This window comes from Haliotis rubra, unplaced genomic scaffold (assembly GCF_003918875.1).
Source record: "Haliotis rubra isolate DU_JTF1 unplaced genomic scaffold, ASM391887v1 Scf255, whole genome shotgun sequence".
Lineage (NCBI taxonomy): Eukaryota > Metazoa > Mollusca > Gastropoda > Lepetellida > Haliotidae > Haliotis > Haliotis rubra.
In genome coordinates, this window is record NW_025766614.1 from 400,932 (window position 1) to 428,586 (window position 27,655).

The 27,655-nt window shown below is 39.8% G+C and overlaps 1 protein-coding gene across 1 annotated transcript; it reads left to right on the forward strand.

Annotated features, from left to right (window-relative positions):
- The first annotated feature begins 85 nt into the window (after positions 1-85).
- Positions 86-27,655, forward strand: LOC124279703 (protein Wnt-4-like). Its single transcript, XM_046715539.1, has 4 exons — positions 86-609; positions 8,443-8,675; positions 10,394-10,677; positions 25,343-27,655. Exons 1-4 carry the CDS (start codon positions 524-526, stop codon positions 25,808-25,810), a joined length of 1,071 nt encoding a protein of 356 aa, XP_046571495.1. The 5' UTR covers positions 86-523; the 3' UTR covers positions 25,811-27,655.

Consider the following 27,655-nt stretch of genomic DNA (forward strand, 5'->3'; position numbering starts at 1 on the left):
GACCAGCCACTGTAACCGAGACAATAGCGCTAGATTGACGGCGCGACAATTTGCGCACGCGCCGCTACCCCACGTGCAATACCACTGAGCGTGCCTCCGACTGAAAGTGGGCGGAGCTTGGTAGGAGGGCTACAGCACTTAGGGTAGCTCGCTGAAATCTAGTCAGAACACTGGTCTCCCTCGGTACACGTGGTAACAGTTTAAGCAGAGGGGTAAAACTTGTTCATTCTTACGGAGTATCATATTTTCATGGAGACTATAGCAGTTATGTTGCTTAGTTTCGTGGGATAAAGTTGGTGACAGCACGGAAGGTAGCGAGGAGGATTTCACCGTTGTTTAACACATCCTCTTTTAGTATGTGATAGCCAAGAAATGAGGAATAGTAGTCAGTGTATTTTCAGTTGGATGTTTCAAACAGGATCAACAAGTTCGGATTATCAGCTGATCGCTTGTCAATTTCACCTTGTGTCACTCATCTGACGCCCGAAATCAACATCTAGGGAACGGCTGAGAGCTTCAAGCAATGAACAAGGACACGCTTTTTCATTTCTTTGTTGGAGTAATATCCATAGTAATCGTTATAAGACTGTCAGAGGGCGTGCGCTGGCTGTAAGTATATTGATTTCTTTATCGATACTTTGTTTACTTGTGTTCAATCATTACGGGAACTGTCATTGTTTAATACTGAGACACGACAATTTTAAACCTTTCCAATCTTTTTTTATTATTTATCATCTAATAGAGCGACAGAATCATTCGTGTTAACTTTAACCAGTCTATTAGAATGACGTTTGTCTGTGATTCGTGATTCCGGAAGGAAATGATTAAACGTTTTATTGACATCCTATTTTCTTAAAAAGAGAACATTCCGTACAGGTGCGTGTTGCAAAATGATTTGTTTATCTTTAACGAGCTAAACATTATACATCTGTACATTTTATCAGGTAAACATTTTTGTATTTCTTAAATATAAGTTACAAACAGTTCCAAAATAATTTCATCATTCGTCTGTTCTGGACCAAATGCATTACCGCGATCTAAACACTGTACTGTGTGTATCTGAAATAGCAACCGACCCGAAAAACATCGTGAATCTTGCAAATATTGAAGCCATTTACCGTGTGCCTATCTATAAACACATTAGATAATGATATATCAACCATTCCTGCATGCATGCATCTGATGATCCATTAAAATTAATGTTATATCTTGATAACCTTTTTCATATGCTCAAAAGTTGAAAACAACGTAGGCGTCTTGTTTTGGCATTTTCAAAATACCCTAAGTGGTGGTCCACGACCCTGTGAAGTATACATGCGATCAAAGAGCATATTTCATGAAATTGACACACGTATATGTCAACATGTCCACGTCATGAAATGAAATCGACCAGCAGAACATAAAACCGACAGCAAACCAGCATGCACATCCTCCACATATCACGGAACTATCCCTAGAAACATTAATCACAACCCTGAGATTAAACTCTCAGCGTAGTAGAGGTGTAAACTTGTTGAAAAGATATACTTTTTTTAAAGTAAGAAAAAGTAAGGTTTATCGTCTTGGGTTATCAAACGTGACACAATCATAAATAAACATAGGGGAGGAACTGAAAGGGGGTGAGTGTAATTTGACTCTGGCGCTTGTATTCGGAATTGGTTTTATGTGCAGCCCATGTCAGAGAGTTGATGTTATCATCCTCTCCTGGGTGTAATATGCTTAATCGCATGTAGACCTGTCACATCGGATGATGGGTGCACATTTCAGCTGACATAGACAAGAGGGAGAAACATTTATCAACTTTGACTTCATTCATTCATTCATTCATTCATTCATTCATTCATTCATTCATTCATTCATTCATTCATTCATTCATTCATTCATTCATTCATTCATTCATTCATTCATTCATTCATTCGATAGACATTAACTACTTAACAAGACAGTACCATTCATTCATTCATTCATTCGATAGACATTAACTACTTAACAAGACAGTAACAACTTCTAATTAGACAATACCTAAACAAATTAGGCGTGGACTGAGCTATTCTGTCATCAATTGGGTAATTAGGCCTAGTTAGTAGCTGTCTACACAAGTTCAATAGCCGACGGATTGTCTGCTCGCTATAGAGTTGTGACAGCTCGAAGGATTAACGCACCTTGCCGTTTTCGAGTCAAGACAGGGTATTCATAAAAACTCTACCACATGACAGTTAATTTTGTCCGCGTGACAAGGAGGAGATTTACGTAAACTGGAATGTCCATTACATTGCAATCCCTCTAGTCTACAGACTCACATTGTTTAAATGACACGTTGTTTAAGACCAAATCAATTATATGTCTCAATTAGTGATAATGTTATTATTTCATCATATCAATGAAAATCAATAACCCCCGCTTGGGGGAGGTATGGTAGGTATCGCCATGCTTGTGTAGAATACGCTGAATATTTTATGAATTGTTGTCTATATAAACGGTTGCTGATCACATAGGTTCATAAATGAACAAACCGCACAAACCGCATTCATTGACGAAAGTTATCTTATTTTAGCAGCTGCTCTTAAAGATTCGACATGTAATTTCAAAAAGGTTAGATACAAGATTCGCTTCGGATAAGTGCCTCTCATTTTTGTATTATTTATAAGTTTGTACAGGAAACGTCAATCAGCATATAACGTAAAAATAGTTGATAGCATGTTCGCTAGAGCGCCTGTTACACATGCATATGCCCAGATCACACTGATTTGTTCCATCCAAGACTTTGATCTAATGACATTGGGCAACGATCTTTATTTACTTTTCATCTATCAAGATAAAAAATGGACATAAAATAGATTTGGCCTTCTCAGATAAAACATAGTGGAAATAATGTTATTCAGGGTAAAGACTCAACACGCCGAAGTCATTGCAATCTTGGGATGAGTGACATGTGCTATTCGCATCAATTAGTCGCGAGAGTCACGTGCTGTAATCTATTTCACTTTGAGTGAATCACGTCGAATTGTCGGAGGAAGCGGCTAAATTAGGTAGGGGTGGGTGTCCTGAGTTGTGAGGGTGGGAAGAATTCCGGTAATGTGTCATCTTGTGTGGGCAGGGGCGTTTTTGGGTGGAGCTTGGGGGAAAGGGGAAAGAACGTTATGGATGTTTTGTAAACATCTCGGGAGGAAAACGTGTAAAAAGGTTGGTTTTATTCATTTCCACTAAATCTTATTTTGATCACGCAAATGTCAAAACCTGTCTAAAAGACACCCCCTCTGATTAATCACGTGGATGGTTATTGACTCGGGAATTTGTCCTAAAATGTCAGTTTAAACTTCGTTTACTCTAGGTCAGGAAAAGACTGTCACGATAAATAAGAAAATCCTCATCAACCAACGCGCAAATACTGTTTCAAATGAAATTTAACAAAGCTGAAGAACTGAAGACACTCGAGAAAAAGTTAGAACCCACTTCCGAAATGTACATCGCTGCTTGATATATACAACATGTCTGTTTCATTGTCTGTCAAGTCTATGTCTGGCGCGGCCAGCTCCTTCAAGCATGTCTTTTACTGATGTGGAAATTCGGTTTCCTACACTAACACATGTGTGAGCTCTAATTAAAAGGCACCATACTTTTACAGCAAATGGATAACTAACTTTCAGGTTTGTCTCGTTATTATTCAATTTAAAATGTCCAAATAAGGAGCTTGATCTTAGAATTTATTGCAACTCAGCATCGACATAGGCAAGCTCCAGGTAATTAGCATCGACAATGGAAGTTATTGAACCCTACACCCGAGTCTTCTAGTTCAAACATACTTATGTACCACTTTCACCACATTTAAGCTTTTGGTTAAATTACCATTATTCTTTAATTCGGACCAAGGCAAACCTCAAACAAGTCAAATTCCTAAAGAATAATATTCACAAAAATATTGTGTTGATCCACATATTTTGCACTTACGAAGCAGATTTTCACAATTTGTGTTAAACACTATTCCAGCAGTACACACATGTAAAGGTTATCAAGTGCAGGTTGGTGTAGCTTCTCAGCTCCAGTATTAATACAAGATTATTAAGTTGAAATCCCCGTGCAAATAAAGCCACAATGCTCCCTTTAACTAAACCTTGACAGACACAGGGAGTTGGGAAAACGACTATCCGCCAAACAGAGCTCAATGCCTCTGATCCGTTTTATCTTCATATTTACTCTTCCCACAGCAGGAACGTGAAGACCACCCCCATCTTACGACAACGACCTCTCTGGATAATTCCAGACCAGTCCATAATCGGCAGTTGACCCTTCCTTTCCATACGAGTTCTTGTTTCGGTTTTATTCCATTCTATATGTTACATTCAGAGGATCCGTATGAAATAAATGGAAATGATAGTTAAAATTAACTAAGGCAAACTTGTCTGAGGCCCACTTGAAAATAATTCAATAAATTCAAGGAACTGAAGTAGTAACATGTACAATTAACATTAAAGGATGGGAGGTTATTTTTGTATGAAGGATACACTTTTTCAGGTATACTATTGGACCGATTTACCTCCGTTCTATATATAAATGTTCAATTAGAGATAAGTGCATTGCCTAATATATTTACTACACTTTGAAGTGCGATTCTTAATGTACACAGGTAAGGGAAATATGTTAATTGACATTTATCTGTCAAGTACATCTTCACAGCGATGTCGATATCACATTGCATCACACAGAGAACAGGCGGACCATGTCAATTAAACCCATCTATTTCACAAAGGCCCGAGAGCGGTACCTGTACTATCACACTCGCCATTGTCTCGGGAACGGCTGTTTTCTAAAGATACTAAAGTGGTATACAAGTGTCGCATAACCATTTGCAATAAACATGATTGCAACATGGCTGTCTCTCACATTCCCGATAATTTACACATACGTAAGAAATTGACATATTCTACATAGTTGACATGATGCTGTATTGGAGTATGGGCTGTTTATGGTTATTGTCCCGTGCTTGTGTTTCTTTGTGTACACGTCCACTGTCACATGCGTGTTAATATGATGACGTAAACAGGACAATTGCTACCATATTTACTTGAAGTGTCTGTTCTACACTGTAATTAACATGCAAGTGATGACACTGTTTATGGTTATGAGGTACTTGAGACGACCATATATGTATTGTTGGGAAATATATCGTAAACAATACAAAATATCTTAAAGAAATATGTTATTAAAAAAAACAACTCTTTGCAAGAATAATGTTGAACAGTGTCAACAACTGCAGTTGTTATTTTCATGTCATTCTCTGCCTACTCCATGTTGTTCAAGACAACGTTCCTTGTAGACTAAACACAATGATCCAATCTAACCAGACGAAACATTATTTAAAATTATAGTTTATGTATAATATCTTTTTAGTTTCCTACAATATATGTACAGTGTATACTCCTTCCCAAGTTTTACTCGAAGAGTTTTCTCTTCTTGCTCGCGAGCCTGTGTGCCTGTTGTCGATTTCATGGCCCTGTTCCACCTTAGAAAACGTGAGGAAAGGTACAAGTGAAATTTACGATAACATGCTAGTCTCTGACCTACACATGGAAATAGCCACACGACTCCCATCAAGTCAACTTGTGGCGGTGGTGTTTACTAGCTTCCCGGTGGCAGAGCGCCATCTCGACAAGGTTAACAGTCACTGACGCTGACTCTAAAGCATTCTGCTTATTATTACGCTCTGTGTTAACTAACTCATGTGTAGAAAATTTCGGAAGACGTGAAATTATTTACAAAATTAGAAGAATGTTAAGTATGTTGCTTGCGCCGCGAACAAGTAAATATCATACATTCATCCACACAGGCTCCAGTTAGTTGCGTACAAAGTAGATTTTATTTCCCTTGATATATCGATACAGGCGAATTTTCTCAAATATTTTGACCGAATGACTCTTCTAAAGTTCCACAGAAATGGTGACGTTTTTACCGTCTTAGGCGATTTGTACGAAACTAAGGTAAATAGTTGGAGGTTACATTGACAACAATCGCATTACACAAGCGGGCTTAAAGGATTCAAGAGGACACAGTCTTTAATCATTCCCGCAACGCATGATAATGCAAGAATGCTTCCAAATCGTGCAATACTGTGAAATAAATATAGTTTAGTCAGCGACGTCACATGTTCAGAATGTTTAAGATATTCTCCAATTCATGACAAAGCATTCTGGTCCTGAGCGGTGTGGCTCTTTGTGATATGAGGGCTTAGATGTCATCCTCGGTTGTTACGAATTAGGAATTGACCCTACGGAACCCTAACACAAAGCCTGACGTCCATCCCTGGAACGCTATACCACCATGCTTAAGCATATATCACCGGGCGCCCAAAGGGTTTCACTGTTAGCTGAAGGATTATCTGCTAGAAATTATGAGTGACAGTTTGAAATGTGTTACATGTGGAGCTTGAGGACAAAGGGTTATAGATAAAATATTGTAAATTGTCGTCTTGTTTATGTGAAATGTGTATCCTTGTAATCCAGAATCATACATCTTAAATCTCGAAATTTGATGAATATTGCCAATACTTGTGTTTACGGGTTGTAGATTGTAACAAGAGTGAAGTATGAAAATCCTCGATAATCCTCAACAAAAGCTTGTCGCAATGGTAGTTGAGCCACGCATGTGAACCAATGTAATCTTTTCATCAAATAATTCATTTTGTGAAGTATTACGATAAATGTAATTGTAATTCCAGAACTAAAGTTTATAAAAATATATAAGGCCCTTCAAATACACTGTGCAAATTTGCGAACGTCTCAATCGATCACTTTATTGTGATAATTGTTAATATTCGCCCCTATACTATAATCACTTGTCACCTTCTCAGTGGTGAGATAAAACTTTGTAGCATTATACATACAATCGTTTCGCCTGCTTATAGCATACATGTGTATATCTTTATACTTTAACAGGAACACATTGCATACACATTAAAAGCGATCATTTAAGCGGCTCCTGAAGGAGGATGGAGATTCAATATCGGGTACAGCATCGATAATGTCCCCACAAATTAGTCTTACGCAGTGCCCTTTGTTTTGTTGGGTAGGGCAATGGTTCGGGGGTGTTTAAGGCTGAAAGCTTGGGTTAAGTAGGTTTGGATTATAATGGCCGACTCGAGAGCACTGATATCCACTTTGCGAGACAGTAGAGTAGGTAGAACAGGCACTATATAATGCAGGGCCTCGAGCGATTGGAGGGCGTTTGCTTGAGGGTGGTATGGCATGAATGGAAGACCTGGCGTTGAGATGGACCCTCTCCTTACCCTCTTAAATGTTTGTATATCAAAGCGTTTGAATCCTTTTAAGCCTGGCCCGATTACTATCTGTTCATGTACACGTCATCGGCTGTATCTATGTAATGGTATTTGTCGCACGTATAGGGAGGAGCACTTTGTGAATGAATTCAAAGAATGACTAAGAATTGGCATTTTTACCTGTGGTGTTCTTTGTCTATATTTGATATATTCCCATAACCAACCGTTACACATTGAAACACGTGTGTAGCTGTTACCTGTCATCATAATTAAAACCTGACGCCCCAACACGCCGATACTGTAAGTGATATTGCCGATACTGAGGATGTACACGGTGATCTACATAGCCACACGTGGTAAAACAGGGCATGTCTGTACCATTTATTGTGATCTATAATTAAGAGAAAACCATGTCACGCAATCTTTATCGACAGCAGCCAGACCCACTTTCCGCCGCTGTGTACATGTACCTGTCCTGACTGACAGCAATGTACATATAATGGAAATGTACATCTTTGAAACTGATCCGCAAACTGCAGATACAATCTCGACTGTATTTCTTCCTCTGCTGAACGCCTATCATATGCTTTCTGTTATATGAGCGATAGAACTGCAAGCGGGACGAAACTCACATCAAAGGGCTCGGTTAGGCCGAATAACAGCGAACAGAAGCAGCAAGGCTTGGTGCCTGTAGTTCTGATTTTGTTAAACGGATAGGAGCAGTGTGTGTTAAATAACTTTCTGGTATCTCAGTATATCGCTTTGTTTGTCGAAATGAACGTATGTTTAATGGAATCACTCTGACGTCTAGGTGTGTCCCGACTGGCAGCCAAACGAATCTAATTGTCTTGTTTGTGTTGAATCATGTGCACAATTCTTGACGGTTAATTTTCTCTTGGAGTATTGACCGAGTCATGTCGACATCAACTTCGTCAAAGTCGGCATAATCTTCATCACCGTCACGTTGTCATTAATAGGACGATAAAGTCCACGCTGCAAGGGTATTGACATGGATACAAACACAACTACTTCAGACAAATATTCCTTGACACAATGTGTCATGTCTGATACGGCCATTCCTCGGCCAGTGTAGTAACGCCATATTCTGTCATACGTCATCGAGGATGACGTCATACTGCCATATATGATAACGATTTCACTTCCTGTTTCAGTGCCCTGATGTCGTCAACAACCACAATACAGAATGAAGAAAGTTGTGACTCTTTAGCAGGACTAGTAAAAAGACAAAAGAAACTTTGTAAACGAAATGTTGAACTTATGGAAAGTGTGAAAGTTGGAGCAAAGAGAGCCATAGAAGAATGCCAGTTTCAGTTTGAAAACCGACGCTGGAACTGCTCAACAACAGACTCTAAAAGACTCTTTGGGAATGTTATTTTAAAACAAGGTAATGTAACATATGAATATATTTTTCGTTCAACAATGGTAGTATATATTGTATAATAGGACGCCACACTCGTTAATGTTGATATGGACTAGGCTAAATCGAAACGTGTCATTTAGACTTTAAAGTTACTTTCATGGATGACATAAGAAAGGTTTAATGATTGTTTTGGACTCTTAACATCAGGTTATTGCTAACCGTCGATTGTTCCAGTATTGGTTAGAGTAGTTAATCTGGTGGGCAGGGATTCACATGATTAAAACAGAGTTACTGTCTCTTTGTGCTTGTCCTGCTCCGTGCAGCGCAATTATCCAGTATCAGATACAAGCGGGACCTTGTTAAATAGGCTGCGCTACAATCTCACGATGTTATAAGCTATCAATGAAATTCGGATAAGTGTTACGGCCTAATTTCACACGGATCCGATGCTATCTAGCTAGTGTCATAGACGAAATGTCTGTCGATGCATACATGGACAATGAGCTGACGTATTCATGTAGTTTAGAAGCAATTAATAGGAAACTAAAGTGAGAAATGTTAACTATTTTCCATCTTAAACAAGCAATAAAAATGGCGAAGGGAAGAATGTTTGCACCCGCCTTTCTTTTCCTCGTTACTGCTAATCTCGGGGAACCTCTTCCAAATGAGAACCGACATGGATTGGTTCTACACAAATTCCGAGTAGGCTCCCGTCTGATATTAGAGATTACACCGACAGCAAAAGAGCTGTTGTCATTGAAAAATTACACTGTTGAGATAGCCCGTCGCTTCCGGATTCAGAACTAACAGGATTAAACAATAAAATAAGACCTACTTAAAACTTTATTTCCACCAATTTATGGCACGTGCACCTGCGTTAGTTTCGGCGTCATTTAAGACGACATAACGACCGCTGTAAACTACAACTACCGTTTCTGTGCGGTTCACATAATTCAGAGAAAACGAGAGCTTTTAGATTATCCAGCATCACGAGCTATGCTGTGGTACACTGCGGATCTAACAAGGCTGGTGTTGAATGATGTATCATATAGACAATGAAGTCAATGTACCTAAACAGTAGACACCGAGAGATTTTCAAACGCCGACAGGTTTACACGCCGAATAATTGAATAATGACTATTCACGTATCAGCTGGGTTCGTTAGTAGATAACTCTCACCTTGGCTGACCTTTGCATTATCAATTAGGGTTCCAAGACTACCACCCATTTCTTGCTTTCGGTACGAAAACCTATGGAGGGAATGGCCTATTTTTACAGTCGCAACCTTTCCAGTTAAATGCAAATAACAAATTTGTGACTTAAAGGAATTTGTCAGTGCTAGACGAACGTCCTGACCACTAGTTTTCCTAAACTTGATACACGTATCGTTCACTGAGAAAGTGGACAGCAAGATACTGCCAGGCTAACTGAATGACAATCCCCACTACACGATTCCTGATTAAATGTCAACTCGCCATCTAATGCAATGTGAAAACGGGATTCTATAATACAATAATTATACTTTTTTCGTTATTACAAATAATATATTTATGTCCGTTTTAACCAGCACGTAGCATTAATCAGAGGACTTTTTAGGCCATCTTAAGGCAGTTTGATTTGCCTGTATTTTTTAAAAATATTTTCAGGTTTCTATTTATATTGAACTATTTATTCTTTCCATGTTTCAGAATAACTATTTTAGAATATCTCAGAAATTGAGAATTTTTTTTTTTATATTTCAGGTACAAGGGAAGCCGCGTTTGTACATGCAATATCATCTGCCGGGGTGGCGCACGCTGTTACACGTGCATGCAGTAGCGGTCAGTTGCAGAAATGTGGGTGTGACCGGACGGTGAGGGGCTGGAGCCCCGAGGGGTTTGAGTGGTCAGGGTGTTCTCATAATATTGCCTATGGAACGGCTTTCTCTAAGGCTTTCGTGGACGCAAGGGAAAAAGGCAAGAAACGCAAACAGAAAAACCCAGCACGTGCGCTCATGAATCTCCATAACAACGAAGCCGGAAGAAGGGTAAGTAGATGTTTGCGCTTGCGCAGTATTTCCGGAAAAGTTACATGACTTAATTAGCACTTTAAACCAAATGACCACATTAAAAAATAACAACACCAAGGTTTTGGTAGACATCCATGTACACGCGTCACCATAACATCAGAGCTAGGTTACATGAATATTCATGATCCTTTAACCAATGAGTAGACAGGTGTTTTTTTTAGCTTTTTTGACTCAAATGTGTTTTTTTTCGAAACTGTATTTTTTATTAATGCTTTGTTCTTTGAAAGACATAACGACATATGGATGTCTAGTTTAGATCTGAAATGCACCACGGGTACAGATATATTTACCAAATGTTCCCCATTGTACGACAGAGAAATTACAAATGCAACTCGTTATTGAGGGAAAGTAGAGAAACATGAGGTTGAGACGATAGAGCGTGCTTTAACAAGATCTCGTACAGTCACGTTTATGACCCATAGAAGGGGACTCGTCGAGATTTGCGTTGTCTGTTGAATGAAAAATAGGAAGTTTGCCGTGCTATTGTGGAGTGCTGGGGGTTTAATGCCGCATTAGTGCTTGTGGGGCGAGGAGGTTTGAGCACTGGGGTTCTCGACACGCGTTTTGTTAGGTACAGTTTAAATATATAAGTTTACCCGACCCAAATGACCAAACCTCACTAACAGTTTAACACTACAAAAATACCCCTTGTTAAAAAACACCAATCATCAACTAACAGATTAAGATTACAAAATACATCACGTTAAAAGAACAGTAGAAACATACCGAGGAGGACAGTTGATGAAATATTGTATTTTAATAAGCCAGTGGTGTTATGTGTATGACACACGGTCAGTATCAGTTAATACAACCCACTGAAGCTTCAACTCCAGTAACGTACCACATGCTTACGTCACCTGAACCAAGGACAAATCGCGCTCAGGTTTATCTGATTATCAAAGTAAAATGCTACAGCCGTACCTTCATTGTTCGAGTAAATTCCTTAAGGAATCAACAATTGTATCTACAAGTAAATTTGTCTAAATTTGTCAACATCTAACAAAGGATCGACGTTGAGAAATTCACCTCGCCAGCGCTCGGTTGTGGAAACAAAAAGTCGCACTCGTTCATTGAGAACAATGGGTGTGAAATAAATGACCGCCTCCCGAGATTGGTGTGTGAGGTTTAAACACAACACCGGGAGTATACATATACACAGAGCAGTCACAGCGCTAGACAGACACCCGATTCCGCAATTACGGTCTGAAGATTGTTGTTTTATTGAGTTGTTTCACGTAGACAGTTCAATGCTGTTTCCCCGGCGTTGACACCCTAGAGTCTCTGATAAGTCAACATAAGGGTGATTGGTGTTACCTGTCCGACGTACCTGTAAGTTGGCACCTTGAAAGGTGAAGTGTCGACCGACAGACAGATTGATATGTCGATAACTGAGAAAGCCATCAGTTGATGGCCACGACAGTCCGACATGTTGATACGTGAGGTAATTTACTAGGCTACCCTTGACCAATGACATTGTCAATTACACTACACCTGTGTTAGATTGCAATACGTCAATCAAACGCTATGTGACTTCCTGCCCAACGGGGGTTGTTGGAAATAATGTTGTTAAGATATACGATGTACGGAGAACCTCACTCCGTTGATATATATGTTGATATATACACTATGAGCTTCTCCATATGTCCTGTGACGTCAATTAAAAGAAAATAACAAAATCTGTAAACATGCGAAAGGTACACTTTAAAGTGACTAAAAAGTCAAAGCAAAAAGACAAAAGGAAATGTGTATTGCTAGTTTCGTGTAAGGTATCTATAAAGCGGAATTTAGGCTAAAATGTATCTAATTTGCAATTCAAATATAATCTTTGTGATCAGTCTGATTGTACGTTTTACTTATACAACACGATGGTGCGTTTTTCAAATACATGAACACAGTTTTACCACAAGAAAAGCAAGATTTATGGATGTCAATTTCTTTATTATGAATAACACGACGTTTCGGAGTGTATGCTTGCTCTTTCATCAGATGTTAGCACGTTTATGTAAGTGTTAGTAGATTGTATGTAAGTGTTAGTAGAGTGTTGGTGGACTGAAATACGTCAAGACGCGAATGATCGTCACTAGCAACATTTCCGACCCTTTGTTCCCATTGTTGAAAAATATCTCCAGGCTTGACACGCGAGGAGGGCGGAGGACGGGTTCCAGCCTACACAGAATCCCCTGTCTGTCGACACCTGATTGTTGCCCTTCCGTTTAGAGTTACCTCCCTTGGCGTCGAGAAGCACGCTATCCGTTCCAATATGTTGACATGTAGATGATAACATCCATTTAAAAATGCTTTCAGGGCTATAATGCCAATGAGAGCAATTTGCACATCTGTAGTGCATAGTTTACATGCTGAATGTACACACTGTGTCCCCGAGTCGTGTTTGGAAATGCCTAAAGCTAAGATGGACACGTTTTTCGCCGTTAAGTACGTCTAAGAGCCGGATCGTATTGTCAGTCTCGTTACCTTCACGGCAAAAGTTCACTGAATGCATTTTAAAATGACTACCTACAAAAGAGGACATTGTGTTGAAAAATACCGAGATAACAGGCCATGATATTTCAAACATACCTCCTTAGCGTTTTGACGAAAAAAACATATACAATTACACGATTAAACAATGGACGGAATGGGGGCAGTGTTTTAAGTGAAAGTATCCCTGCCTTATTGTCTGTGTCGAGTCTCCAACGCACGACACACGTCATTTCAACTTGTGTTTACGACTCTCAGAGTGTCAACCGAGTCGCCAATCGAAGCCGGTCGTGCCGTTCAAGTGTCTAAACACGAGTTAATTTGTTTGGTGATACCCTTGAAGAGAGGATTACCTCCTCAACAGCCCCGATTAGCCAGACTATCTAAAAATGATAGCGTGGTTGGGTGCGCGGAACGCTGTCACGCAGCCTCTTGTGGTATCCGGTAGGGTACAATTAACCGGAGTGATAAGTTTCAAATGCTTTAAGACGCAAGATCCCATGATGGTGGTATTTGGGGGAAAGTCTCGCACGTCTAGCTACCAGACTATCTACCTGGCCCCTGTCAGTGTCCCTCTAGTCGAGACAGACAGCTTGCACGTCTGACTACCACAGTACATGTTCATCATCAGACGTGTATGTCTAGCAACCAACATTGGCTCGTGTGAATATCTAGCAGAAACAGGCAACTTAACTTGCACGTCCAACTACCAACATTGGCTCGTGTGAATGGGAGACAGCAACTTAACTCGCTTGGGGTAGAATCTAACTAGGAGGCAAACGTTTATCATGTCGCATGTGATCGAATACAGCTTTAATGAAATGGTTATTAAATTATTAAATATTATTAATCGGAAATATAACGAAATAAAACAGTACAATGTGTTTTCCTCATCACATATTCTAAACATCTGTACTTTCGAAGCATACATTTTCATCACAAGAAATCAGTTTAAAACAAATCATTGTTATTTTTTAACTTTATTCTTTACGAAATTTGGAAAAGTTTGTGGAAATCAATTGTAATTATTACAGCATGTTGTAATATTGTTGACAGTTTGGTGGCTAGGCGTTACAAATACAGACCAACTCGTGTTAATATGTTAAGGTCGTATCCAACCTGTATTCACATTATGCATGTTTCAGCCTGAACGAGTGTCAACACAATTTGGCATTTTTAGATTATAAACTTCTCTTTATCTGGCGCAATATCCCAACTCCCGGGCACTTTGATCTGGGGGTAATTTGTATGAAGTTTATAGCGTTTATCCCGGATATACTCACTTAACAGTACCAAATCTGTGAGCCACAGGAGTATCGCATTCATAGTGCCAGGCACAATTGCTTTGAGTTTTAGCTAGTTGGCTATTGTGATAATATCACCAGCAAATTTTGCATGGAGCATCAATGAAATTCTTTCTTTGACTGCTTATTTATCAAACAATTTATAAAAAATAAATTCCCAACAGTAATAGATGTTTGATTGCTCTATACACAGTTATAATGAGTAAGTCTTGTGATTTTATCTGTTATGATTTCTTTGATGAAACGCTATTTTATTATATTTATAAATTAAAACAGTTACATATGTTACTTGTCCAAATTGCCTTGAATATGTCAACGTACGATTTTGTCCCTTCAAGTTAAACCCTTTGAATTAATCTGGAAGCACGTGTTTTTTCACTTAATTTTAAGATATATATCCCCAATAATCGATAAATCTATGTACTACTCTGGTGTATTAATACAGGGAACGTGTTTCAATTATGTAAAATGCAGCAATTTGACATAGCAGAGAAGAGCTTGCCAATTAATCTATCCCATTATCCCTCGATACAATCTGTCTGTTTTGAACAGAGTAATGTTACCATTCCGCGGATGGCTAGGGTATTTCGCAGTCTTTGTATTCTATCCATCATTTGCTGTTGACATATATGTAAATAGCCTCCAGAAGTTTTGGCTGGCTCTCAGAAGCCGGGAACTAGACCCCTGAGTATTGGGGAGCAGCGAGGAGATAGACACGAGGGTATTGGGGAGCAGCGAGGAGATAGACACGAGGGTATGCGTTACAGTATCGGCACTTGTGCATTTCAAAATTCTTTTCAAATGATTCTCAATATGTTTTTAATTCTGTGTGCCACACAGTTAACGCGACGATTCCAACCAAATGTCACTCGAAACATTCTATGATTACATATCCGAGATAGTTTGAATTTTGTGAGGAAAAGATAAACTTTTTTTCAATGATTTTGTTTGATTTTTTATTGAAACGAAAGGGAATTTTAAGAGCTTTCAAACGAATTACCACATGTGGTGTTTATTTTTTCAAAATTAAGAAAATAAAAAGTCCGTTCAAAAACATTGATGAAAGTTTGGGTTAAACTGTAACAGACTCTTCTACAAAGGTAATGCATCTCTGATGCCATGAGTTACTGGCTGGCACAAATAACGCTAGGTCTCCCACCTTCACTCGCGTGTCAAGCCCGCCCGCTGTTTGTTTGTATACGTAAAGGATACAACTGCACAAGAATATAGGCACGTTCCTCAGTGTCCCCGGGGAAGCTCTAGGAAACGGAGACGTTTCGCAGACAAAAGCTTTTCCCTTACGCTTTCTTCATATCTATTTTGAGTAGAATTGTTCCCTCAGTCTTTTGTAGAAATTGTCACTTTTTCTCATTATATTTACATTTGCTTAAGAACAGTTTCAGTGTTAAAACGGTATTGTATTTATTTGCGCGCCCGGTACGACATATCATGTTTAGGTGGGGTAAAGATCTTTTTATAAGTGTGATTCACCTCTTGGACGATATTTACATCGATTTTCTTTCAAAGACAGATCCTTAAATGTAAACACTGGCCTAAATAGGGGATTTAGCAAGATATGGTAGAACCTTCAGCCTAAATCCGGCAACACCCTTCAAAGGAATTCTCTATCCCTTCAATCATCATTGTCAATGTTTAAAAATGTGAAATTTCAAATATTGCGTGAAGCTCGTCGCATGGCACGTACAACCCACGTCGTAACAAATCACACGGTACAATATGGACGCCAATCCCGTGAATTATAATGTGTGTACACAAGTAATTACATGGATGTTTATTTACGAAAATATATTTACTTTAACAAAACGGATGTAAATAAAACCGTATCAGTAGCGCAGATTCACTCAGCCAAACCCGCAACAGTTGCTGTTACAGAGGGAGAAAATAAATGTTTACAACCAAACTCGCATTTTCTACATCTTGCTTCCATTTACCCAATACCTCCGACAAACGAGCGCAGATTCGGTTCCGCTGGCCCGTGTCTAAGACTAAAGTGATGCGATTTGTTAAAGTGATACACACGCAAATAAGATGCAGGTAACACGGGTGTTTGTATACACGTGGCCTACCTAAACCTCGAACTGTCAGCGCCGTCCACTCATCTCTCCCTTATGGAAATAAAGAAATGTACTATATGTTGGACTGAGCTGAATGATGGCTTTTTAGAATTATCCCTAACACTGTTGGCGTGTAAATATCTGCTACCGAAACGTATAATTGTTTTGCTTGCAAGTTTTCACAATGAATGACATGCATGTTTATACCATGGACACGGAGAAGCTGATAATGACGTACACAGTGTCGGGATGTACATGTCATTCTCCATGTGAGTCTCCATTTCCATGCTTCTCCAGAGTTCTTGTACGGTGTAAGAGCAGCGTGTTTGTTGTAAAACTTCAGCTAATAATCTAAAAAATATAAGATTTTGACTATAATAACGTAACTGTAGTTTTATCTATTACAAGTATGTACTGCCACCGTAACGACGTACTACAGCCACTTTACTTTCCTATACAGAACCCAGTCATACATCCCCATCCCGCCTCCACACAGACGCAGATGCAACATGAGGCTGTGGCGCAGACACCACCTGTATATCATGCTATCGCCACCCCCCTACACATTTCACATTGAGCCACCTCACCCCCTAGCCCAACTTCAGGCTCCCTATCTGCGAGTATCACCACCCCCGGGCCGGTTCGAATAGCATCCCCACAAAGATATCGACTTCAGTATGTAAATAGCCTCTGGATTTAACCTCTGTTAATTAGCAGTGCTGATCTCCAGCAAGGGCAACTATCTCGACCACCCACTGCCGGGGCTGTACAATCCACAAAGAAATGTTTCTTCCAGTTTTATTAAGTCGTTAAATTCAACTGACACACCATTATCATAAGACACGTTTTTTAAAACATATACCATCCTTTGAAAGCCATACGGGAGCCCCGCAGGTGACGCTCAATCTCGTTCTAATCAGTTTACATGCAAATTGCAGATAGGGACCCGGTGGGTGTGGTGATTCTGATAGTGTGTAAAACAGTTCTAAAAATTTACATGTTCATCCATTTAACCCTAATTATTTTCACACGGCCTTTCCTCTGCAAGTGACCAATTGAAGGACTTAACGATACTGGCACCCCCTCTTTGATGTGTCACTGACTACGGAAAACACGTACACAGATCTCTGTTACTGATGAAGCAATGGATGGGTCTTGACATCCTCTTACTCCAGCGTGCGCGGCTCCAAGATATACGACGTTCTGTCATACACACTGACAAGCAGTGATGAACGCTTGAAGATAGGGAGGATGTACATATGTATATATAGAATCGCATTTCATCTTGTAATTCCCCCTGTGTTCGACAATGAGAACATCGAAACCTAAATTCGTTTATGCTCAATATCACTTGAAATGAAGTGTTTTAGTGCTGTGAGCGCTCATGTTCAGCACAGAATGTGAGCATAATTTTGTAGAAATGCCCCTTTTTGAAAGAAAGTATTCGTGTAGTAAAATTTTAGCCTGCATGAAACAGATACCCAGAGCGGCCATAAATTCTCACTGCACATTTTATTCAATCATGATCGCTTTTGCATATGAAATTCTCGTTAATTCTTTTAACCCTGCACTTGAACATTTCTGATCACTTGGTGTGACTGCTTTCAGAACTATTTTACTGATCCGGACTGAGCCCGCGTCTGAAAATAGTTCCCTTGGGGCTAGACCACCAGGGTAGAGTGAGGGGTGGGGGTCCCTCGTAACACTTGGGGCAGTTTGGTCTGCTTTGAAATAACAAATTTATTGGCACCCAAGACGGCGTGATCAATCGAAGAAAGACTAAGGACTATGTACGGTTGAGCAAAGAGGCGGAAACGCGGAGCAATAAATGTAGTTTGATGTGTGATTCATCCGCCACCTAGAGAACGTCAACCGCTCTTGCAAATCCCACTTTTAATTTTCATTGTCGTAAAAATATGTCGTAAAGTTTGACGGAGACGGAAATCTTTCTCATCTCTCAAACGCCTCTTTCGCCATGCACTCAGCCTATTTGATTTTAATCCCGTGAAAGAATAAAATGTTTTAGCCGGAAAATTCGATTCTGTGTAATAAACTACGCGTCAGGGAGAATTTATTCTCTAAACAAATGATCTGCATAACCAGCGATTGCTTCGAAACATGTCCAACATTAAGGCTGAAATGTGTTTATACAACTTGGGGCGTAGAAAATATTTAAAAGAATCGTCGGTACATGTGTAATACGAAGTAGAACATTCTTACAAAGTTTTCATGGAATGGTTATATAAATAATTTGATACTTTTGTGACCAACAATTTAATCGATATGAAAGGAAGGTCGTCTGGATGTCTAAAGCCAGGACCTATTAAGAGTACAAATGGGCCAAATTGCCCAAATTTCTTACCGAAGACCCACTTCAGAAAGTAAACCAACTTTTTCAACATAACTGATATCCATGCTCTTGGCAAGTCTCCCCGGGCAAAATTTACCTGATTAGGCTAAGATGTTGTCAGAACTCGTAAAATATGTCCTCATTAGTAAACAGGGAACATTGTCTGCTAGTTAAAATTGTCTTTATTAGTAAAGCAGGCACGTTATCACCGATACAGTAGAAAAACGATACAATTAACGTTTGCATAATTGGAGTCCTTAATAGAAGCACGAGTCATGGTCATATCACTGAAATGACACATTCAATACATCTTAAAGTCGCTCTGATAACAGTGTGTTATAAATGGCAAGTTTACGTCATGTTTTTCAGTATTTACACAAATTCACCACTTTTTGGAGGCATATGGGGTGATATACAGCTCGCCTGTACAGATATCCCGTAGCACCTTTGACGAATTGCGAAAATATGCGGAATGAAAGAAATTTGAAGTTTAACATTCATGCTGCATATTTCTAAGAGATTGTATGTTTCACTTCCTGGATCAATGTCAAAAGTGTTTTAAAAACTAGGACACCTAGCGTCATGACGGTTTAACTGTCAGCAGCCATTTGTTACCATTCTGTGAAAATTTATCAAGCCTCGCCATCCAACATGGAGGCTGCGTTAATCTCGATGTACGAGACATGACGAGATGACACGAGATGACACGAGGTCAGAGGAGTTAAGAATCCAGTGTACTCGCAGCCATCACAAATGTGTCTACCTCGTAGCTTGACGTGTATTTTCAGTATATTTAATCAAAGTGTATCGTGTTTTATCAGAACGAGTCGTTCACCTCAAACAGACACTTAAAAACTAAATCAGACATTTCTATGCTATTTTAAAACCCACTGCACTAAATGACACTTTGAAGTACAATGACGTTTTATTGAATTTATTTCTCACAAATGACACAGTACCCACCGTGGATGATACACGTCATGAAATGCATTCCGTTGTACTTGACTAGTGGATGTCATCTTTAATGTTCATACACATAATGAAACGCGTCAACTATGTTTCACGTCGTGTGTCTAACGCTTCCCTGTTATCACAAGTCTATTCTTTGCATCCAGACTCGAAGTAACATAGCTTGGTGTAGTCATCTGGCAGAATAATCAACGTTCACAAGTCATTAAAAGTCTCAAATGTTGGCCATGGTGGTGGAGAGGCAATGGTTATACCATCTGAAATTCCTTTCTTCACGTTCTTGCTTGAAGTATCCTGAAGCAGGAAGGTCTGGAACGTCCAACTACATTTCTCGTTATGTCAATCAAAACCAACGTTTCTTTATAAGAGGAAAATTTGGTTTGAGGGACCGTCTCACAAGTAATTTGTCATTTTGTAAGTCACAGTATATATCATAACGTAAACGGCGGTTATTTCATTCCAGGCGTTTTTCCATATCATCGTAGTGTTATTTTGGATCAGTTCCGGTAACTACCTAAGCGACACTATGCATATAAACATAATTAGTTTAATACCAACTTCAAACCTTTTGTATATATTTACATGTAAACCTGACACGTTTGACGTTGACGTAAAATTGGGAAGGAATAGTGGCGTTAGCACCGAACGTCAGTCCCGGCGAGTACTCGTACATCCAGAATCCATTGCCACTGCTACAAAGCAAATATTCAAACTCTCCTCCCAAACTCAATTCAATATAAAGAATAAACAAAGCATATTCCGCACGTGAAGAATACACCGATCACGCCGTCCGACATAGCAGGGCAACGTGGGACGTTGGTGCTTAGTTTATATTAGCGGGCAGCGTCTCTGTCTATGTTCGCTATAAATAGGGTTCCATTATGCCTATAGACTGGCGCCAAAAGAAATTATTCTGAGATTTCAAACGCATGTCACAAGCCTTTGCAAACACCATTCCATGTACAAATGTAACTTCGGCCTCAGTTGCAGCTCTAGTGTGTGTGGTGGAAGTGGGATAGCTACTTGCAATGCTGGTTGGGATTTGAGCCATACAACCTCACAGTTTCCTACCCACCGTTCTCTTCCCCGCTCCCATCGCCAAACCCCAGTTTCAGGGCAATTACATACGATAACACTATGTAGTATGGACGCATGTACATCCGTGTGTAATGTCAATAGTACCTTACGTCAGACATTGTTAAATAGGAGTGTCGCTTTCTCAAAGGGTCCAATGGTGTATTAACTTGTCTGCATACCTTCTTTAATCTTGAAGAGACATTTTAAAGAGTTCAGAAGCAATTGTTTAGCTTTCAATTTCCATTGGCAATAAACGGACTAGACGGATTAATCAAATTAATAAATGTAGACTTGACAGTATCACATTTCGATAAGATAGTCTCCCATTATCCCTTGTGTATTCGCCGCTACCACTACGCGCGTCAGCTCGGATACAATGCCTGTCAAACGCAGGTCAAAATTAAGTCAATATAGTGTCAACGATCCCGCTGTAATAGAACTGATCTCTCCACGTATACACTGACAACGCATGCCTTATCTAAACCCCGACGAAATTATCTTTCTTTTGAGCATTCAGATGAATTTAATTCCGCAAACCACGATGTCAGTAAGTCACTCAAAGAGTGCTTTCTTCCTTCACTCACGTCGTGTTCTCTTCAGAGAGGAACTCAGGTATAAACCTACTAATTAATTCGTTGACTGGTTTATTATTCCCCTGGCATCGCGACTGTGTTCCTCGTTTCAGTTGCCTAGGTTAATGATGTTTTGGCCTGTTTCTGTCTTGAACGTGGGATACATTGTGTGTTTCTATCTACTCGGGATATATTGCCTGGGTGTTCCAGCACGTACCGACAAGCAACTATTTCAAACTGTAGACAGCTCTCGGCAAGAATTCCTACTACACTACACTCTGGCTCATCGTAAACATGTTTTTTATGTTTGGGTGACAGTTTTACGGTGTTCGAAGGGCGGCCTGTGTATTGGAAATTCTGTCGGTTATTAGTGGCGATTAAATCTCGATTTCTGGAGAAAGAACTTCCGACTCATGTCCAATGTTCCATGAAGGGTGTAATATGTTTTTGTGAATGCAAATTTCTATTTAGCGAAGCGCCGTTTACCATCGTCCTGTGGCATTTCATATGGCTTCGACGCTTTCCACATTCCAAAGTAAATTGTACAGCTTGTATGTGCCAGTTCTCATAAAATGACATGAGTTGTTAAAAATAAGAAATATTTAGAACATTGTATACAATTTACATCACAAAACGAAACAAGATAACTCATAAGAGAGAAATTTGGTTTGGCCATAGATATGTGCTTAATAGCATTCTGGAAATAACTCTTTGACTCCTGGAAAACTCTGGAACCATTACGTGAACGTTTTATGATAGATAATATACATCAATATTTCATTACCAGTGTTCAGAAGCTATTTCAATCATTCAACTTCGTACATTCTCTAGGACTTTTTCTTTTTCTTTGAAATCCTTCCACATGCCACTCAGTGACACACAAAAGCCTTTGTCAAGTCAACCTTAGAGAGGTAATGTTTAAACTCTCTCCAAATCTACATACTTGCAAAACAGACGTGGTTTCCCAAACCATTACACTAAAGATTGGCGAGCTCGGAATGAATTCCTTTAGTGAAAAAAAGATCTTGAGACGGATTAGCAAACGTGAAATAAATAAAACATCTCCACAATGAATCTCAATGACAACCGTTGTACAAACATTATCGGTGGCCGGGGAAAATATTGTAAATACTGAAAGTAAAGGCTGTTTGGTTGTATATGAAGCATGTGAAAGGAGGGTCTTATTTCGGATCTAGATGGCGGACGTACACCCAGTCCGGGTGGTGAGGCGTGACACATCGACACGTATTCTTCCGCGACGGTTCTGTGTACAAGTAGACAGAAATTTAACAGTATATGTAAACATAATAATAGTTCTACCATCCCAGTCGTCTTCGAAGGCCACGCCAAGATTCCATTATGCTGTCAAGCAGAATCTTACGTTACTACGTATTAAGGAATTTGAAAGTGATGAACCCGTTATACAAACAATATGGCATTAGTAATGCATGATAACGATACCTCAGTGACATCATGACTGGTTGCTAGGTAACGATATGACGTAATTTGACGATAATTACTGATTGGTTCCACCTGTTACTGTTAACCAATCGCCTCAATGACTTTCATAACCGTGGAACGACATCGTAAAACTGCCTCTCCAACTCTAATTACGCGCAATTAGACCCAGGTAGCTATAATCCCTTTGTCTGCGGGTTATATTCCGGAGTACTATAAAGAATCACCGCTCATAAATTATGTCACTGATGGCAATAATAGCTATGTTTTCAGCCGTGTACATGATGTTTTGCACGGTTGTTAATTTCTCCGAATCTGTTGTTGGAGGACCACATACTTGGGACACGGTAATAAACACTCACAGGCTCGCGATGAATCAGTGTCACCAAGAATTGAACGGTCGTCTATTCGTCGAGGTCTGACGTTTATAGCTGGTTATGATTCTTATTATTTGGCCCGAATCGTATTTTTACACTTTTATGGCTTGAACAAAAAATACCATCTTTAAGAAAGTCGTCTGTGTCGCCACAACAAAGAGATTGCATACCAACAGTATCGATGCTCACTCCAATCTTGTCCGACGTTCATTCTTAATTTGAATCCTATGCGCAAGTTCCTTGTACAGTTGACCTATCCGATGAAGGAAATCTAATCGAACATGCCACTCCACTTTTAGGAAAACGTGAGATAAAAGCAGCTCGTTACTGCTGAGAGAGTGTTTGTATCAGTCCGACAATTACTTTATCACTGGTGACAGTTTTATTATTTGGCGGAGAGCGGCCAATTTCTCGACAATTAAACACTGGTCTGTTCGTTTGCCACAACTCTCTCGGGTCAAGTTTCGCTGTAAGCACGTTTACGATTATGATAAAGGGATTTGTTCTACGGTTGAAGTTTTCATGACTTCTGCTGTCTGAGATATATTTTGTTTACATTTCATCCATTCATCCCACTGAGTGTAGATGCGGGAAGTTAAGACGTCGTTACTTTCAAATTTGACACGTGTCATTTTCAGTGATTATTAAGTTTAGGATGCACATGTGAAATCAACATTTGACAACCGATAGTTGTGGATAACAGCTCAATGTAAGCAACAGCTCTTGTAAATAGTTGTGTTTGTGGGCACATCTGTTACATAAGACAGTGGACATCTGTGGCTAAAAGATGTACATTACAGTGACACTTCCTGCCAATCAAAAATTGTGCACGTGCAATGTACAACTCCCACGTGTTACATACCAGATGTTTCTCACAAGTAACTTATACGTGATTATTAAGTTAACATGACAGTGACATTGTATGTTTGTAAATTAGTCGGTATTTGAAACATTTCATATACTTACACAAAATCATTAAGAATGTGTATTTAAATGTGTTTTAAACCAATGAAATCTTTACAAAACCCTATAATATATTTCAAAAATAACAAAAAAAGAGAATAAAGTTGTCTGCTACCACACCAGCTTTTATGGCATGGAGTTTGACTCAGAGAAGCAAGATATGTTGTAAATCTGATAATAAAAACAAACCTAATCTACTCGCATAATGTTTATAACATACTTTGAGTATAATTTGGTTTCCACGGATTATAGTGCAGTACAAATTACCGAATTAATCATGCAACGAAAATGACAGGTTGTCAGCCTTTGGGAGAATAGTATCGGCTGTCATTAACCAACGCGTGTGCGGTCCCAAGAACCCATGGTCCCATATCATAGACTGCATCGAATTCCTCGAGTCATTTTCGTCCCCTCTGATAGCTCTGGGGTAAAGCCCATAAAAAGGATGAACGTACAAATTTGACAGCGATGTTATTTCGACTTTACGACTTTCGTGAAAGGTGTAATCAATGGTATCGCCCGTAAAGCCAAATGGCCACACAGATTTGAACTTGGACGTGGTATGCATTTCATGGCTGGGCTGGTTCCAGGGACAGTAATTCTTCGTCTGGGGTGTAAAATTCAGACAGGGACACATACCTAATGAGATGGCCTCTTGCAAAGGGAGGCTAAATGGTCGTCAATATTTATCGTTCCTCTTTCTGAGGTTGACAAGGAATGTTATCGGTGACCGTCTTGTTGCCACTGTACTTAGTCCAAGTTGGAAATCTTTTGTCTGCCAAACTTGAAACGAAATGATTACAGAAATATAGAAAAGTATGAAAGAATTAAGAAATCTCTGTAACCTTTAATAATGCATATTATGTCAGAAAAGCGGGCAATAGTTTTTTCCGGTCATGAACTTGGTCAATAAGTTGGAGTATATCTATGATATTTGCACATGACGTTATTTTCATGACATTGTGTTCCTGGTTACTTATGATCTGCCTTGCTGTTTCAGGCAATAGAAGACTTCATGAAAGTAGAATGCAAGTGCCATGGAGTTTCCGGATCCTGTGAAACCAAAACGTGCTGGAAAGCGATGCCATCTTTCCGCGAAGTAGGACGCATTCTGAAGGAGAAGTTCGACGGTGCCACAGAGGTTCGCCATATGGTGACGGGGACAAGGGGTGACCTCGTGCCCCTCAACGACCAGTTCAAACCACACACAGAAGCGGATCTGGTGTACATGGCCGGGTCGCCGGACTTTTGTGAGCCTGACAAAAGGACTGGGTCGCTTGGAACCCACGGGAGAATTTGCAACAAGACCTCAAAAGCAATAGACGGTTGTGAGCTGATGTGCTGTGGGCGAGGTTATACCACCATTAAAAAGACCATTGTTGAACGGTGCATGTGCAAATTTCATTGGTGCTGTTATGTGAAATGTAAAAAATGTGAGCGAGATGTGGACGTGCACATATGTAACTGAGTTGAAGGTCAGAACCACCGTTAAGGTCAAGGTCAACTAAGACATCAAGGTCAAGGTAGATTTGGACACTTCAAGACACCAACAGACATATTGAGAGCAACAATATCATACTTATGCTCGAAACTGAAATGGACAGTTATATCTGTCGGTTGTGGTGTTGATGCAACTGATATTGTACATCGACTTGCAATGAGGTAGACTTTACGCTGTACCAATTCTCAAGCCAGGAAACCACAAGACTGACTAGAAGTCACCTTGTCCTGGACGTCAATATCTAGAACGACCAGTAGCTGTGTTTGCACCGGAAGTAATATTTATCGCTGTCTGGGAAAGATGCACGTGCATTGATGGACGTAATATATACGACTTACGCATCAACCCAATGTTGGGGTCAAAGACATTGAAAAGTAAGGCGTTGCCAGACGTGTGTACAAAGTTGCAATATGATATGTAAATTAGACGTCATGCTTTATTTATTTATACGAATTGTTGTATGTATATTTTAGAGATTTAGGCAATCCACAGGTGTCGTGTTGAACACTGTAATAGAATGCTCATTCACCCAAGCGTATAAACTTGAATCGAATTTAACCACATGAAGATATCAGATTGTAGATATCGACCGGGCTGGTGCAAATGTTTTTAGAATCTTCTTCACTATGTGCTTGTGTCTGGAAGCATTGTTGAAGCCAAATCCCTCCCTCGCCGAGATAGCCCGGCAACCGCACCCATCCATCAATCATCTGTGTACGTACCTCCGGGGTAACCCTAGGTAAGCTTCCTCCTTCATCCATGGTAATATATACTGCCCATCCTCCAGTGTCCCCGCTCCCCATCCCGCCCCTGACAGCATCCCCACCTTACCCTGGTAATATATACTGCCAATCCTACTACACCCGGGTCCCCATCCCGCCCCTGACAGCAGCCCCACCTGACCCTGGTAATATATACTGCCCATCCTACTACACCCGGGCCCCCATCACGCCCCAGACAACAGCCCCACCTTACCCTGGTAATATATACTGCCCATCCTACTACACCCGGGTCCCCATCACGCCCCGGACAACATCCCCACCTAACCCATGTCCAATAACTTCCCAACACCTATACTTGAAGTCCTACATAAATATATGTATCTCTACTACTATACCTGTCCATCTACTTTTAACAAAATCTTAACTGCCCCATCCCACCCCCATCCATCATTATCTGGCGATCCCTAGAATTCCCCCGTGCTGAAATCCTATAGATTATAAACATTGTTCAAGAATGAACTTGGTGTAGATATCATTTTATGACCTCAAATGTGATATCAGTTTCATAGCACGTGATCTTTATGTGTTTGACCAAGATGAAGTGTGTTTGACGTGCATCCTAATCACACATCATATAGCTACAATGTCTTGTTTGTATTTAGGATAAAATCGGGTATGTGTTTTTATTGACAAATAGTGCTTCGTATTTATGTGTCAACTCCACGCCATTTTGTACATTCTCATGTGTTGTCCATCTGTAGTATTAAATATACATCCAGAATTTACAACATGCTCCGTGAACCTGGCCGATCATGTCAATATATAAATCGATTTTCATATTTATAGTAATTCCAATCATAATGCGAAAGAATAGGATCATGACTTATGACAACATGCAAAGTATTTCAGAATTTGTAATCAGCAGCAGTGTTGCAACACAGTGGAGCGTGTTAAGTAGTGGTGTACATAATAGTATATATCAGCCACAGCTGTGTACATATGTATGTAAGTATAGACTATAGAAGGGGAATCGAAATTCTGTGTAAAATATATGTAAAATGCGAAGATTTTATAAAGCTATAAAAAGCTA